Source organism: Garra rufa, chromosome 25, assembly GCF_049309525.1.
Source record: "Garra rufa chromosome 25, GarRuf1.0, whole genome shotgun sequence".
Taxonomy (NCBI): Eukaryota; Metazoa; Chordata; class Actinopteri; order Cypriniformes; family Cyprinidae; genus Garra; species Garra rufa.
The window spans coordinates 4,932,025-4,949,577 of NC_133385.1; the positions used below are offsets into that span (position 1 = coordinate 4,932,025).

Below are 17,553 nucleotides of genomic sequence, written 5' to 3' on the forward strand. Positions count from 1 at the left end.
TTTGTTTAATTAAATATATTATGTCCGAGGTACATTTTATTTTTGCATTATTCTAGATGGTGTTGCAGATTTCTATATTAAAAAAGAAAATAATAATAATAATAAATAAATAATAAATATAATAAATATAAAAATATGTATCTAATTTAAATAAAAACAACAACCATATACATACATTTTATGCATTATATGATATTTGCATTTTATTTTTAGATATATATCTGAACTACATTATATTTAACCATACATGTTTGTTTAATTGAGTATATTATGTTGTATAATGTACTTATATTACATACTTATAACTATAATTTTTATTTTGTATATATTTTTTGTTTATTATAAATATAAACTAGTAAATGTGAAAGTAAATGTATGTAATATATTTTAAAATAAACTTTTCTATTTTTTTAGAGTATATACATTTTTATAATAAATATTAGTATTTTTAAAGGAAAGGATATTTGATATTTTTTATTTTATGTTTAGACTTTTTTATGTTTTATATTTAGAATTTGAACTGCATTATATTGTGTAAATCTATTTTCTTGGAAATAAATATAGTTTTTGCATTATTTCTATTTGGTGTAATTGAATAAAAATAAAAATCAATGTCAATAATTTTAATTTACAACAAAGCATTATATGATATTTGTATTTTATTTTTAGATATTTATATATTAACTACACATTATATTTAACCATACATGCTTGTTTAATTAAGTATATTATGTTGTAAATAAATGCTGTTTTGCATTATAACAGAATTGTAATTTGTAATTTTTTGTTTATAATAAATAAATATAATTATAATATATTTAAAAAGGGTTCTATTTTATGTTTTTATTTAATTTTTTTAAAGAATATATGTTTTAACAATAAATATTTGTATTTTTTTTAAAAGAAAGTATATTTGATTTTTTATATTTAGACTAGAATTTAATTGTATTAAATTATATATATATATATATATATATATATATATATATATATATATTTTTTTTTTTTTTTCATTTAAAATATTGTAACCATACATAATATATAACACCATATAATTTTAGTTTATTAATGCTTATACGAATACTTTAATTTTAAACTAATTAAATTATAAAATAAAATAAAAAAAAATAAAAATGTGTAATATAATAGTGTTTCTTATAGATTATGTTAATATTGTAAAAATACACTTATACTACTATATATACTATACTATATATATATAAGTATGCATTTAACATTTATGTATTTTTTAAATAAATTTAAAATTTTCATTTCTTTAAATTTTATTTTTAGATTTATATATTAGATGCATAATATTTTTAGTGTTTAATTATATTTTGTTGGGGAAAAAATATTTATTGAATTATTTATAAATTATTTTTGCATTCATTTGTAATTTGATCAAATTTTTAAAATTATAAATAGAAAAATATCTATATATTTTAACTATAAACATTAATTAAAAATGTTACATTTGTCACATGTTTACATTTATATTTTAAATGTATATTATATTTGAACTGAGCCTGTTTGTTTAATTCTGTATAATGCGTTTATGTGAACAGGAAGCAGACTGTAAAAGCAGCAGAGTGAACCGCGTGGTGTTTCTGGGTAATCTGAAGCGTGTCCTCACAACGGGCGTCTCCAGGTGGAACACTAGACAGATTGCATTGTGGGATCAGGTAGGATCGAAACTGTTTAATGTCACTTGGCTGATTGAAATAAGTCAACAAATCCCTGCAGACATTTGTTTAAATATGCAGGAGGATCTGTCCGCTCCCATCACGGAGGAGGAGATCGACGGGCTGTCCGGTGTCCTCTTCCCCTTCTACGATGCTGACACACATATGCTTTATCTGGCTGGGAAGGTAAGCGACTTTCCATTAAAACAATCTGAACTGTGTGTGTACAGTCGTGGCCAAAAGTTTTGAGAATGACACAAATATTAGTTTTCACAAAGTTTGCTGCTCAACTGCTTTTAGATCTTTGTTTCAGTTGTTTCTGTGATGCACTGAAATATAATTACAAGCACTTCATACGTTTCAAAGGCTTTTATCGACAATTACATGACATTTATGCAAAGAGTCAGTATTTGCAGTGTTGGCCCTTCTTTTTCAGGACCTCTGCAATTGGACTGGGCATGCTCTCAATCAACTTCTGGGCCAAATCCTGACTGATAGCAACCCATTCTTTCATAATCACTTCTTGGAGTTTGTCAGAATTAGTGGGTTTTTGTTTGTCCACCCGCCTCTTGAGGATTGACCACAAGTTTTAAGATCTGGGGATGGACCCAAAATGTCAACGTTTTGGTCCCCGAGCCACTTAGTTATCACTTTTGCCTTATGGCACGGTGCTCCATCGTGCTGGAAAATGCACTGTTCTTCACCAAACTGTTGTTGGATTGTTGGAAGAAGTTGCTGTTGGAGGATGTTTTGGTACCATTCTTTATTCATGGCTGTGTTTTTGGGCAAAATTGTGAGTGAGCCCACTCCCTTGGATGAGAAGCAACCCCACACATGAATGGTCTCAGGTAGGGATGGGAATCGAAAACCGGTTCTTGTAGAGAACCGGTTCCCAGTGTTTCAATTCCTTTGAATCGTTTGCAAAATTTGCAAACGATTCCCTTAACGGTTCCAGTGGGCACGAATGACGTCATCACACGCATTGCGTAACGTACGCACGTTGCGTAGCTTACGCTCAGTCAATAGTAAGCATGGCTCCTAAGCGGAACAAACGCTCAAATGTCTGGTTGTATTTCACCAAAAAAGACGAAAATAGGGCAACTTGCAATACTTGCAGCGTAGATATTTCCTCAAAGGGAGGAAATACCACTAACATGCTAAAACATTTGCGCACACAGCATGCAATAACAATAAAAGAATGTTGCGTTTTCGATCCGCTCCGGACTAACAGTTCTCAACCCAGCAGCGGCAGCAGCAGCAACAACGTTATTTCCTCGGCTAATAAAACTGATATTTAATAACTAATAACTAATTAACTAACAAACACTGCCATCATATTAGCTGTGTAAAACTTGCTGTTAGTAAGGGTTAACGTTAAATGAACGCCTTCTCATGCATTACATTTTGATGACCATCACATAAGTCCAGAAAGATCACGTATCGTTCCTGAAAAAGCAGATATACTTATTTTTTTGCAAAATAATTGTTAAATCTTCATAGCAAGCTGATGGTTGCAGATTTGCAAAATGCACAGTTCAGCTGCATTTTACACTGTATTGTATTTGTCACTGGCTGACAGTTCTATTTTTGAGTTCATATATATCCTTTTAAAAAGGAGAATTTTAATTTCTATTAGAAAATGTTGGACATTCTTGTAGAATTGCCACAAAATAATTTATGTTGTATTTTGTAAATTTTACAGAAGAATATTTATTTTATTATTTAATAAATTTTCTCATTGGTGATGGTGATGCTAATCAACAATTTGTTGTCTCTTTTCTTCTAAATGAGAATCAATAAGGGAATCGATAAAGAATCGAATCGTTAAGCAGAATCGAAAATGGAATTGGAATTGTAAAAATCTTATCAATTCCCATCCCTAGTCTCAGGATGCTTTACTGTTGGCATGACACAGGACTGATGGTAGCGCTCACCTTTTCTTCTCCGGACAAGCCTTTTTCCAGATGCCCCAAACAATCGGAAAGAGGCTTCATCGGAGAATATGACTTTGCCCCAGTCCTCAGCAGTCCATTCGCCATACTTTTGCAGAAGATCAATCTGTCCCTGATGGTTTTTTTTTTTTTGGAGAGAAGTGGCTTCTTTGCTGCCCTTCTTGACACCAGGCCATCTTCCAAAAGTCTTGGCCTCACTGTGTGTTCAGATGCGCTCACACCTGCCTGCTGCCATTCCTGAGCAAGCTCTGCACTGGTGGCACTCCGATCCCGCAGCTGAATCCTCTTTAGGAGACCATCCTGGCGCTTGCTGGACTTTCTTGGACGCCCTGAAGCCTTCTTAACAATGCAGTGGAAAGTTTTTTTCGGGATTAAGTTAATTTTCATGGCAAAGAAGGACTATGCAATTCATCTGATCACTCTTCATAACATTCTGGAGTATATGCAAATTGCTATTATAAAAACTTAAGCAGCAACTATCAACTTTCCAATATTTATGTAATTCTCAAAACTTTTGGCCACGACTGTAGTCTAAATGTGGAGATCATCTCACGTCCACAGGGAGACGGAAACATCAGATATTATGAGGTCAGTGCCGAGAAACCCTTCCTGCAGTTCCTGATGGAGTTCAGATCGCCGGCTCCTCAGAAGGGTCTGGGTGAGTTACTGTCACCAAAAACATTTACAGAGTCACAATTAGATTCAATGATTCTTAATGCAAAAAACTAACAAATAAACAAAGACATTTTCATTTTTATTTTAGCAAATGATTAAATATTAATTATTGTTTCCCAGTTATTTCTACTTATTTTTTCGTGTTATTATTAAATATGCAAGAAGATAATCTGCAAGAAACAGAACAATATTTTTGAAAATAAATGAAAAAAAAGTCTAAATAAAACAGAAAATAGAATACGATAAAAAAAACACACAAAAGTAGTCAAACAAAATAAAATAAAACTAATAAAGTGACTATTATATTACACATTTGTATTTTTTATTTTATTTTATTTTATAATTGAATTAAATATTGAAGTATTAGTATTGAAGCATTAATAAACTAAAATTATATGGTGTTTCACAATTATTCGAACATTGCTTCAAGTTTTTCCAAGTTATAATTTAAGTAAAATAAAATGACAATAAAAATCTCTAAGACACCAAACAAATAAAAAGAATAGATGTGTTTTAGAAAATAAACTGAAAATAAAATACATAATTTTTTTTCAATTAAATAAATAAAAAAATATTTAATTAATTCATTAATATTTTAATGTATACTTAACTGTATATGTTTGTTTAATTAAATATACAGTACATAGCTGAAAACAAATAGTATGTTTTTCATATTTCTTTTTTTAGATTCATATTTTAATTGTACATTATATTTAACTTTACATGTTAAACATTTAAAATATAATATAAAATATAATAAAATACAAAAGTAGCCAAATAAAATTAAATAAAACTAAGTGGACTGTTATATTACACATGTTTGTTTTAATATTGTATTTTATTTTATAATTTAATTGGTTTAATATTAAAATATTAGTATAAACATTTATAAACTAAATTAAATGATACAGTGTTTTTACAATTAGTTTAAGTTTGCTTCAAGTTTTTCCAAGTTATTATTCAAGTAAAATAAAATGACAGAAATATAAAAATGTGTATGCAATTTTATGAAACTATTTAATATTTTTAATTTTTTAGGATTTATATTATAACTGTACAATATATTAAACTGTATGTGTTTGTTTAATTGAATATACACAGCTAAAAACAATTATTTGTTTTGCTGAACTGAATTGAAAATGTCTTTATTTTATTTTTAATATATTTTTTTAATTTTTAACTGCAGATGAACATGTTAAAAAAATACAATATAATGAAATATGAAAGTAGCCACATAAAATTAAATAAAATTAACGAAGGTACTATTATATTTCACATTTTTATTTCAATATTTTATTTAATTTGTTAATTTAATTGGCTTACTTAATATTGAAATATTAGTATAAGCATTTATGAACTAAAATGGTATGGTGTTTCACAAATATTTGAACATTGCTTGACGTTTTTCCAAGTTATTATTCAAGTAAAATAAAATGACAATAAAAATCTGTAAGACACAAAACAAAAACAAAAAAACTGAAAGTAAAATACATAAATATAAAAATACATATATTTCATTTAAATAAACAATTGTATATTTTATTTTTTTAGATTTATATTTATACTGTACAATATATTTAACTGTCCATGTTTGTTTAATTGAATATTCAGTATATAGTTGAAAACAAATGTTATTTTTGCGTTATTCCAATTTGGTATCACTGAAATATAAATAAATTATTTTTTCAATTCATATTATATTACATTATATTCACAATATATTAACTGTACATGTTAAAATACATTTAAAAATGGAACATAAAAAGAAAATAAATTACAATGTAATAAAATACAAAAGTAAAAAAAAAACGAATAAAGTTACTGTTATTTTACACATTTTTATTATTTTATTATTATTTTCATAGTTTTCAAGTTATTATTTAAGTAAAATAAAATGACAATAAAAACACACAAGAAAGAGAACACATAAAAACAATAGAAGTGTTTTGAAACTAAAAAAATAAAATACAAAAGTGGCCAAATAAAATCAGACTAATACACATTTCTATTTTATATTTTATTTTATAATTGATTTGGTTTATTTAATATTGATATTAAATATGAATAAACTAATTAAAATGTGGTATTTCCTTATTATTCAAACATTGCTTCTTGCTTTTCAAGTTATTATTCAATTAAATAAAATTAAAATATCTAAAAGAAATGGAAATATTGAAGTATTTTTGAAAAAAAAAAAATTAAATGTAAAAATTAAAGAGAAGCAGCAAAAAATACTATTATATTACACATTTTTCATTATTTTATTTTATATTTGAAATGGCTATTTAATTTTGAAATAGTAGTATAAACATTAATAATAATAATAATAATAATAATAATTAATAATAATAATAATAATAATAATAATAATAAGCAATTAAATGCTTTAGGTCTTTCAAATGATTATTCACGTAAAAAAGAATTATAATAAAATTGAAAAAAAAAAATTAAACAAATAAAAACAATAGACATTTTTGAAAATAAATTGGGGAAAAAATAAAATACAAAAGTAGCCAAATAAAATAATACTAATAAAGATGTAAAGAAAATGTATCTTATTTTATAATTAATTTGGTTTATTTAATATTAAAATTAAATATTATTAAACAAATTAAAATGTGGTATTTCCTTATTTTTCAAACAATGCTTCTTGCTTTTCAAGTTATTATTCAATTAAATCAAATTAAAATATCTAAAAGAAATGGAAATATTGAAGTATTTTTGAAAAAAAAAAATGTAAAAATGAAAGAGAAGTAGCAAAAAATACTATTATATTACACATTTTTCATTATTTTATTTTATATTTGAAATGGCTATTTATTTTTGAAATATTAGTATAAACATTAATAATAATAATAATAATAATAATAATAATAATAATAATAATAATAATAATAATAATAAGCAATTAAATGCTTTAGGTTTTTCAAATTGTTATTCACGTAAAACAGAATTATAATAAAATTGAAAAGAAATGAAACAAATAAAAACAATAGACATTTTTGCAAATAAATTGGGGAAAAAATAAAATACAAAAGTAGCCAAATAAAATAATACTAATAAAGATGTAAAGAAAATCTATCTTATTTTATAATTAATTTGGTTTATTTAATATTAAAATTAAATATTATTAAACTAATTAAAATGTGGTATTTCCTTATTATTCAAACAATGCTTCTTGCTTTTCAAGTTATTATTCAATTAAATAAAATTAAAATATCGAAAAGAAATGGAAATATTGAAGTATTTTTGAAAAAAAAATTAAATGTAAAAATTAAAGAGAAGTAGCAAAAAAAACTATTACATTACACATTTTTCATTATTTTATTTTATATTTGAAATGGCTATTTAATTTTGAAATATTAGTATAAACATTAATAATAAGCAATTAAATGCTTTAGGTTTTCGAAATTATTATTCACGTAAAAAAGAATTATAATAAAATGTAAAAAAAAAATGAAACAAATAAAAACAATAGACATTTTTGAAAATAAATTGGGGAAAAAATAAAATATAAAAGTAGCCAAATAAAATAATACTAATAAAGATGTAAAGAAAATGTATCTTATTTTATAATTAATTTGGTTTATTTAATATTAAAATGAAATATTATTAAACTAATTAAAATGTGGTATTTCCTTATTATTCAAACAATGCTTCTTGCTTTTCAAGTTATTATTCAATAAAATAAAATTAAAATATCTAAAAGAAATGGAAATATTGAAGTATTTTTGAAAAAAAAAATTTTAATGTAAAAATTAAAGAGAAGTAGCAAAAAATACTATTATATTACACATTTTTCATTATTTTATTTTATATTTGAAATGGCTATTTAATTTTGAAATATTAGTATAAACATTAATAATAATAATAATAATAATAATAATAATAATAATAAGCAATTAAATGCTTTAGGTTTTTCAAATTATTATTCACGTAAAAAGAATTATAATAAAATTGAAAAAAAAAATGAAACAAATAAAAACAATACACATTTTTGAAAATAAATTGGGGAAAAAATAAAATACAAAAGTAGCCAAATAAAATAATACTAATAAAGATGTAAAAAATGTATCTTATTTTTAATTAATTTGGTTTATTTAATATTAAAATTAAATATTATTAAACAAATAAAATGTGGTATTTCCTTATTATTCAAACAATGCTTCTTGCTTTTCAAGTTATTATTCAATTAAATAAAATTAAAATATCGAAAAGAAATGGAAATATTGAAGTATTTTTGAAAAAAAAAATTAAATTAAAAATTAAAGAGAAGTAGCAAAAAATACTATTATATTACACATTTTTCATTATTTTATTTTATATTTGAAATGGCTATTTAATTTTGAAATATTAGTATAAACATTAATAATAATAATTAATAATAATAATAATAATAATAATAATAATAATAATAATAATAATAATTAATAATAATAATAATAATAATAAGCAATTAAATGCTTTAGGTCTTTCAAATGATTATTCACGTAAAAAAGAATTATAATAAAATTGAAAAAAAAAAAATGAAACAAATAAAAACAATAGACATTTTTGAAAATAAATTGGGGAAAAAATAAAATACAAAAGTAGCCAAATAAAATAATACTAATAAAGATGTAAAGAAAATGTATCTTATTTTATAATTAATTTGGTTTATTTAATATTAAAATTAAATATTATTAAACTAATTAAAATGTGGTATTTCCTTATTTTTCAAACAATGCTTCTTGCTTTTCAAGTTATTATTCAATTAAATCAAATTAAAATATCTAAAAGAAATGGAAATATTGAAGTATTTTTGAAAAAAAAAATTAAATGTAAAAATTAAAGAGAAGTAGCAAAAAATACTATTATATTAGACATTTTTCATTATTTTATTTTATATTTGAAATGGCTATTTAATTTTGAAATATTAGTATAAACATTAATAAGAATAAGAATAATAATAATAATAAGCAATTAAATGCTTCAGGTTTTTCAAATTATTATTCACGTAAAAAAGAATTATAATAAAATGTAAAAAAAAATTAAACAAATAAAAACAATAGACATTTTTGAAAATAAATTGGGGAAAAAATAAAATACAAAAGTAGCCAAATAAAATAATACTAATAAAGATGTAAAAAAAAAAAGAATCTTATTTTGTAATTAATTTGGTTTATTTAATATTAAAATTAAATATTATTAAACAAATAAAATGTGGTATTTCCTTATTATTCAAACAATGCTTCTTGCTTTTCAAGTTATTATTCAATTAAATAAAATTTAAATATCGAAAAGAAATGGAAATATTGAAGTATTTTTGAAAAAAAAAAATGTAAAAATTAAAGAGAAGTAGCAAAAAATACTATTATATTAGACATTTTTCATTATTTTATTTTATATTTGAAATGGCTATTTATTTTTGAAATATTAGTATAAACATTAATAATAATAATAATAATAATAATAATAATAATAATAATAAGCAATTAAATGCTTTAGGTTTTTCAAATTATTATTCACGTAAAAAAGAATTATAATAAAATTGGAAAAAAAATGAGACAAATAAAAACAATAGACATTTTTGCAAATAAATTGGGGAAAAAATAAAATATAAAAGTAGCCAAATAAAAAAATACTAATAAAGATGTAAAAAATGTATCTTATTTTTAATTAATTTGGTTTATTTAATATTAAAATTAAATATTATTAAACAAATAAAATGTGGTATTTCCTTATTATTCAAACAATGCTTCTTGCTTTTCAAGTTATTATACAATTAAATAAAATTAAAATATCGAAAAGAAATGGAAATATTGAAGTATTTTTGAAAAAAAAAATTTAAATGTAAAAATTAAAGAGAAGTAGCAAAAAATACTATTATATTACACATTTTTCATTATTTTATTTTATATTTGAAATGGCTATTTAATTTTGAAATATTAGTATAAACATTAATAATAATAATAATAATAATAATAATAATAATAAGCAATTAAATGCTTTAGGTTTTCGAAATTATTATTCACGTAAAAAAGAATTATAATAAAATGTAAAAAAAAAAATGAAACAAATAAAAACAATAGACATTTTTGAAAATAAATTGGGGAAAAAATAAAATATAAAAGTAGCCAAATAAAATAATACTAATAAAGATGTAAAGAAAATGTATCTTATTTTGTAATTAATTTGGTTTATTTAATATTAAAATTAAATATTATTAAACAAATAAAATGTGGTATTTCCTTATTATTCAAACAATGCTTCTTGCTTTTCAAGTTATTATTCAATTAAATAAAATTTAAATATCGAAAAGAAATGGAAATATTGAAGTATTTTTGAAAAAAAAAAATGTAAAAATTAAAGAGAAGTAGCAAAAAATACTATTATATTAGACATTTTTCATTATTTTATTTTATATTTGAAATGGCTATTTATTTTTGAAATATTAGTATAAACATTAATAATAATAATAATAATAATAATAATAATAAGCAATTAAATGCTTTAGGTTTTTCAAATTATTATTCACGTAAAAAAGAATTATAATAAAATTGAAAAAAAAATGAGACAAATAAAAACAATAGACATTTTTGCAAATAAATTGGGGAAAAAATAAAATATAAAAGTAGCCAAATAAAAAAATACTAATAAAGATGTAAAAAAATGTATCTTATTTTTAATTAATTTGGTTTATTTAATATTAAAATTAAATATTATTAAACAAATAAAATGTGGTATTTCCTTATTATTCAAACAATGCTTCTTGCTTTTCAAGTTATTATACAATTAAATAAAATTAAAATATCGAAAAGAAATGGAAATATTGAAGTATTTTTGAAAAAAAAAATTTAAATGTAAAAATTAAAGAGAAGTAGCAAAAAATACTATTATATTACACATTTTTCATTATTTTATTTTATATTTGAAATGGCTATTTAATTTTGAAATATTAGTATAAACATTAATAATAATAATAATAATAATAATAATAATAAGCAATTAAATGCTTTAGGTTTTCGAAATTATTATTCACGTAAAAAAGAATTATAATAAAATGTAAAAAAAAAATGAAACAAATAAAAACAATAGACATTTTTGAAAATAAATTGGGGAAAAAATAAAATATAAAAGTAGCCAAATAAAATAATACTAATAAAGATGTAAAGAAAATGTATCTTATTTTATAATTAATTTGGTTTATTTAATATTAAAATTAAATATTATTAAACTAATTAAAATGTGGTATTTCCTTATTATTCAAACAATGCTTCTTGCTTTTCAAGTTATTATTCAATTAAATAAAATTAAAATATCTAAAAAAATTGGAAATATTGAAGTATTTTTGAAAAAAAAAAATTAAATGTAAAAATTAAAGAGAAGTAGCAAAAAATACTATTATATTACACATTTTTCATTATTTTATTTTGTATTTGAAATGGCTATTTAATTTTGAAATATTAGTATAAACATTAATAATAATAATAATAATAATAATAATAATAATAATAAGCAATTAAATGCTTTAGGTTTTTCAAATTATTATTCACGTAAAACAGAATTATAATTAAATTGAAAAGAAATGAAACAAATAAAAACAATACACATTTTTTAATATAAATTGGGGAAAAAATAAAATACAAAAGTAGCCAAATAAAATAATACTAATAAAGTATAAATAAAATAAAATAAATATAATAAATAAATAAAATATAAAATATCGAAAAGAAATGGAAATATTGAAGTATTTTTGAAAAAAATAAATAAATGTAAAAATTAAAGAGAAGTAGCAAAAAATACTATTGTATTACACATTTTTCATTATTTTATTTTATATTTGAAATGGCTATTTAATTTTGAAATATTAGTATAAACATTAATAATAATAATAATAATAATAATAATAATAATAATAAGCAATTAAATGCTTTAGGTTTTTCAAATTATTATTCACGTAAAACAGAATTATAATTAAATTGAAAAGAAATGAAACAAATAAAAACAATACACATTTTTTAATATAAATTGGGGAAAAAATAAAATACAAAAGTAGCCAAATAAAATAATACTAATAAAGTATAAATAAAATAAAATAAATATAATAAATAAATAAAATTAAAATATCGAAAAGAAATGGAAATATTGAAGTATTTTTGAAAAAAAAAAAAAATGTAAAAATTAAAGAGAAGTAGCAAAAAATACTATTATATTACACATTTTTCATTATTTTATTTTATATTTGAAATGGCTATTTAATTTTGAAATATTAGTATAAACATTAATAATAATAATAATAATAATAATAATAATAATAATAAACATAATATGCAATTAAATGCTTTAGGTTTTTCAAATTATTATAAAAAAAAGAATTATAATAAAATTAAAAAAAAATGAAACAAATAAAAACAATAGACATTTTTGCAAATAAATTGGGAAAAAAAAATAAAATACAAAAGTAGCCAAATGAAATAAAATGTAATAAAAATTTAAATAATAAACTGACTATTTGATGTTTGTGTGCAGGTGTGATGCCCAAACGCGGCGTGGATGTGAGCGAGTGTGAGATCTTCAGGTTTTATAAGCTGGTGACTCTGAAAAGTCTGGTGGAGCCCATTTCCATGATCGTCCCGCGCAGGGTGAGCAAAACACAAGCTTTAAAAACCCAAATTATGTCAAATAAGGCTTAATTTGATCTATATTCAAATCTTCATGTCAGTAACAGACAGAAATCAAGTCATTTTGCACTGAAAAATGCAATGATTTAAATATTGTCTGTGTCTGCTGTAGTCTGAGACGTATCAGGAGGATATTTTCCCAATGACGGCGGGCACAGAATCGGCCCTGTCGGCCGCTGAGTGGCTCAGTGGGATTGACAGAGGTGATGTCTTCATCTTTGTGTATTTTAAGGGATGAGTGGATAAATAAACACGATCTGAATCTGAATTAACTCATGCGTCTGATCTGTGTGTGTTCGTACAGGGCCGCTGCTGATTTCTCTTAAAGAAGCTTATAAACGTCCAAACCCAGCAGGACTCAAAGCATCCAAACGGGACAGACGAACACTGAAAGGCATCGATCTGCTGAAGAACATTTCACCAAACACAGACAAAGAGGTGTGTGTGATTGTTGAAGGTTTTTTAATGTTTATGAAAGAAGTATTTTTGGCTCACCGAGACTGCTTTTATTTGATTGAAAACGCAGTAACGCACTCTAAAATTGTGAAATATTATTACAATTCAAAATAACTGTTTTCTATTAATATATATTGTAAAATGTAATTTATTCCTGTGATCCAAAGCTGAATTTCCAGCATCTTAAGTGTCACATGATTCTTCAGAAATCATTCTAATATGCTGATATAGAAAATCATTACTACTTTTTTCTTCCATGTTAACCTATTTTGCCATATATATTAGGAAAATACATATACAGCCATATCCCACGTCTATATATATGTTATGTACATATACTTGCACATTTTAAAAATACATTTAAAAATGAAAAATATAAAATAAAATAAAATACAGTAGCAAAATAAAATGAAATAAAACTAATAAAGTGACTATTATATTACACATTTTTATTGTAGTATTTTATTTTATTTTATAATTTAATTGGATTAATGCTGACATTTATGAATGAAATGCATTATGTGTTGTTTCACAATTATTTGAACAATGCTTCAAAATTTTTCCAAGATATTATTTAAGTAATAAATAAGGACAATAAAAAACTACAAGAAACAGAACAAATAAAAAAAGAAGTGTTTTTGAAAATAAAATACAGAAATATAAAAATATGTATATAATTTAATGCAACTATTTAATATTTTTATTTTATTTTTACATTTATATTTTAACTCTACAATAAACTGTACATGTTTGTTTAATTGAATATACAGTATATAGCTGAAAACAAATTATATTTTTGCATTATTCCAATTTGTTATCGCAGAATTATATATATATGTATATATATATATATATATATATATATATATTTCTTTGTTATTTTATTTTTAGATTTATATTTTTCAACTGTACATATACATGAATACATTTTAAAAAATTAGAAAGAAATTGAAAATAAAATACAATATAATAAAATACAAAAGAAGTCAAATAAAATGAAATAAAACTAATAAAGTGACTATTACACCAGTTTTATTGTAATATTTTATTTTATAATTGAATTAGTTTAATATTGAAGTATTAGTACTAACATTTGTAAATTAAAAATATTATATGGTGTTTCACAATTCTTTAAACAATGCTTCAAATTTTTCCAAGGTATTATTTAAGTAATAAATAAGGACAATAAAAGTCTACAAGAAACAACGAATAAAAGAAGTGTTTTTGAAAATTGAAAATAAAATAAAGAAATATAAAAATATGTATATAATTTGAACTATTTAATATTTTTATTTTATTTTTATATTTATATTTATATTTTAACTCTTTATATTTATATTTATATTTTAACAAATTTCTAGCATGTTTTTAACATGATTAGCACGTTGCTAGCATGTTTCTAGCATTATTAGCATGTTGCTAGCACGTTTCTGACATGTTTCTGTCATGTTTAGTAAGTTGCTAGCATGTTTCTAGGCATACTAGCAAAGTTGCTAGTACATTTTTAATGTTTCTAGCATGATTAGCAAGTTGCTAGCATGTTTCTTGCATGATTTACACGTTTCTAACATGGTTTTAACATGATTAACAAGTTGCTAGCATATTTCTACCATGATTAGCAAGTTGCTAACATGTTTCTAGCATGATTAGCAAGTTGCTAACATGTTTCTAACCTGTTTCTAGCCTGACTAGCAAGTTGCTAGCATGTTTCTAGCACGATTCCCAAGTTTCTAGCGTGTTTTTAGCATGATTAGCAAGTTGCTAGCATGTTTCTAGCATGATTTACAAGTTTCTAACATGGTTTTAACATGATTAACAAGTTGCTAGCATATTTCTACCATGATTAGCAAGTTGCTAACATGTTTCTAGCATGATTAGCAAGTTGCTAACATGTTTCTAACCTGTTTCTAGCCTGACTAGCAAGTTGCTAGCATGTTTCTAGCATGATTCCCAAGTTTCTAGCGTGTTTTTAGCATGATTAGCAAGTTGTTAGCATGATTGTGGTTGGTAGTCTAGGCAAGATAGTTAAATAGATTAGAACTATTAGATAGAGTGGAAGTTTAAATTAATTTGAAATAGTACATAGAACATTCCGGGAGTTTAAATTTGAATTTTGACAGTTGGGGTTTGAAAAGTGTTGGCTCATTTGAACATTCCGTCAATGTAAGTCAATGGGGTTTTGAATCTTTAATTTTATGAAAACTATAAGTGAGATCAGTCTGAAGAGCTGGGCTGAGTTTGATGGTTCTAGCTTGAAAGCTCTAGGTCTAGGAGGAGTAGCGTTCAGAAATTCAATCTAAGAAAAAGAAAAAGAATTAAGAAGGCCAACCTAATAATATGAATCTGTTTTGTCTGCTTTTTATTTGATTCTTTGACCAGCTGTTTTGAGTTAAGCTTTGGTTATTTACTTGTGTATTTTTGGGTTTTAGCTTTATATTGTCACCCATATAAGCTTTGTGTTTTTCTCAGGAGAAACATCTGAGCCAGGAAATTTCCCATTTGCTCTCCATTTAATCTTTTGATGTCCAATAGAAAAAAAAAAAAATCTAAATATATATTTTTCTGTCGCGTGAGCAGCTCTTGAAGACGGTCTACAGGCAGCAGGATGAAATTAGGAAACTCAAAGATGAACTCGGAGAAAAAGACGAGAGAATCCGACAGCTGGAGCTGGAGCTCAAGAACCTGAGAAACACGTGACGAACAAAGCAGTACAAAAACATGTTTTCTGTCTTATAATATACAGGTGTTTACAAGCGATTATGATTCTAACAGATGTTCTTCTTCATTTGTGGAGGAAGCGTATGAAGTTCTTCTGGTTGTCTGCCAGCAGATGGCGCTGGAGGAAAGAACAAACGCTCTAGATATACATGAGATGCTCAAAATCAGTGATTGTGTTCGTTGTTAATGCTGGCGTGATGTATATTTGTATTTATAAGTACTACATGACTGCATAAAATATGGCTAAACTATTGCTCAATTGCACATTTGTGAATCTGTTTCATGTTCCACAAGAGTCTTCGTTACATTTACAGTTTTATTTCCCATTCACAACAAGATTTGCTTTTATATGAATGTACAGTTGTGGAAGCCTTAACCAGGACCAGAAGCAAACACACTAATCATACGGTAAACTAGGCCACACAAACCACCTAGAAAACATAACAAACATATTGAAATACTAAATCAAGCAGCTGCTAATTTAATAACAAGCATTAGTTAACCAAGTTACTTTAGTAGCCTACGTTTAGTGACTCATTCATCTTTTCTACAAATGATTTCAGGAACATTTGTGCAGCAGCTGTGGATATTACAAGGGTTTGTAATTGTTTTAATTAATTATCTGTGTAGATTTAGTGTTGGTATATTATCCTGATTGCTAAAGCTGAGAAGAGAGAGTCTTTAGGCCTTTTGTCAATAACTGTAAGTAGCCTGATCATCCCTCTGAAAAAAACTGCTAAAACCAGCCTAGCCTGGTTTACGCTGGAAGTAGCTGGTTTTAGCTGGTCTCTCAGCCTGGCCTAGGCTGGCTTTAGCTGTTTTTTTTTTTCACCAGGGATAATAAGCCTCCTGAGACTTTGGAAGCTATAGTTCTCATTAAATGTGAAGAGGTCAAAAACAACAGATTAATGAGTTAACACAAATGTCACAAAAAGCTGATGGACCTAGCCTAATTATAGTATAAGTCAAATGGCATCAAAATGGAAACCTTGAAGTGGGTTTATGATCTAAATCAAATGATTTGCGATCCACGCTCCGAAGTTTTGATCAAATGATTCGCAAACCATGCCCCGAATGACTTATATGAACCACGCTCCGAACTTCCTATTTAAAATGATTCGCGATTCGCGCTCCAAAGTTATCTGGATCAAATGTTTCACAATCTGCACTTCGAAGTTCTGATCTGAATCAAACGATTCGCGCTCCGAAATTCCGATCAAATGATTCGCAAACCATGCTCCGAACCTCCGATCTGAATCAAATGATTTGCGATTCGCACTCCGAAATTCTGATCTGAATCAAACGATTCACGCTCCGAAATTCCGATCAAATGATTCGCAAACCATGCTCCGAACCTCCGATCTGAATCAAATGATTTGCGATTCGCACTCCGAAATTCTGATCTGA

At 24.2% G+C, this 17,553-nt stretch overlaps 1 protein-coding gene across 1 annotated transcript; it reads left to right on the forward strand.

Annotated features, from left to right (window-relative positions):
• The first annotated feature begins 1,547 nt into the window (after window positions 1-1,547).
• coro2bb (coronin, actin binding protein, 2Bb) lies at window positions 1,548-16,399 on the forward strand. The gene is made up of 7 exons (XM_073831292.1): window positions 1,548-1,682; window positions 1,764-1,868; window positions 4,196-4,292; window positions 12,821-12,933; window positions 13,085-13,175; window positions 13,277-13,410; window positions 16,006-16,399. Exons 1-7 carry the CDS (start codon window positions 1,548-1,550, stop codon window positions 16,123-16,125), a joined length of 795 nt encoding a protein of 264 aa, XP_073687393.1. The 3' UTR covers window positions 16,126-16,399.
• The last annotated feature ends 1,154 nt before the right edge of the window (window positions 16,400-17,553 follow it).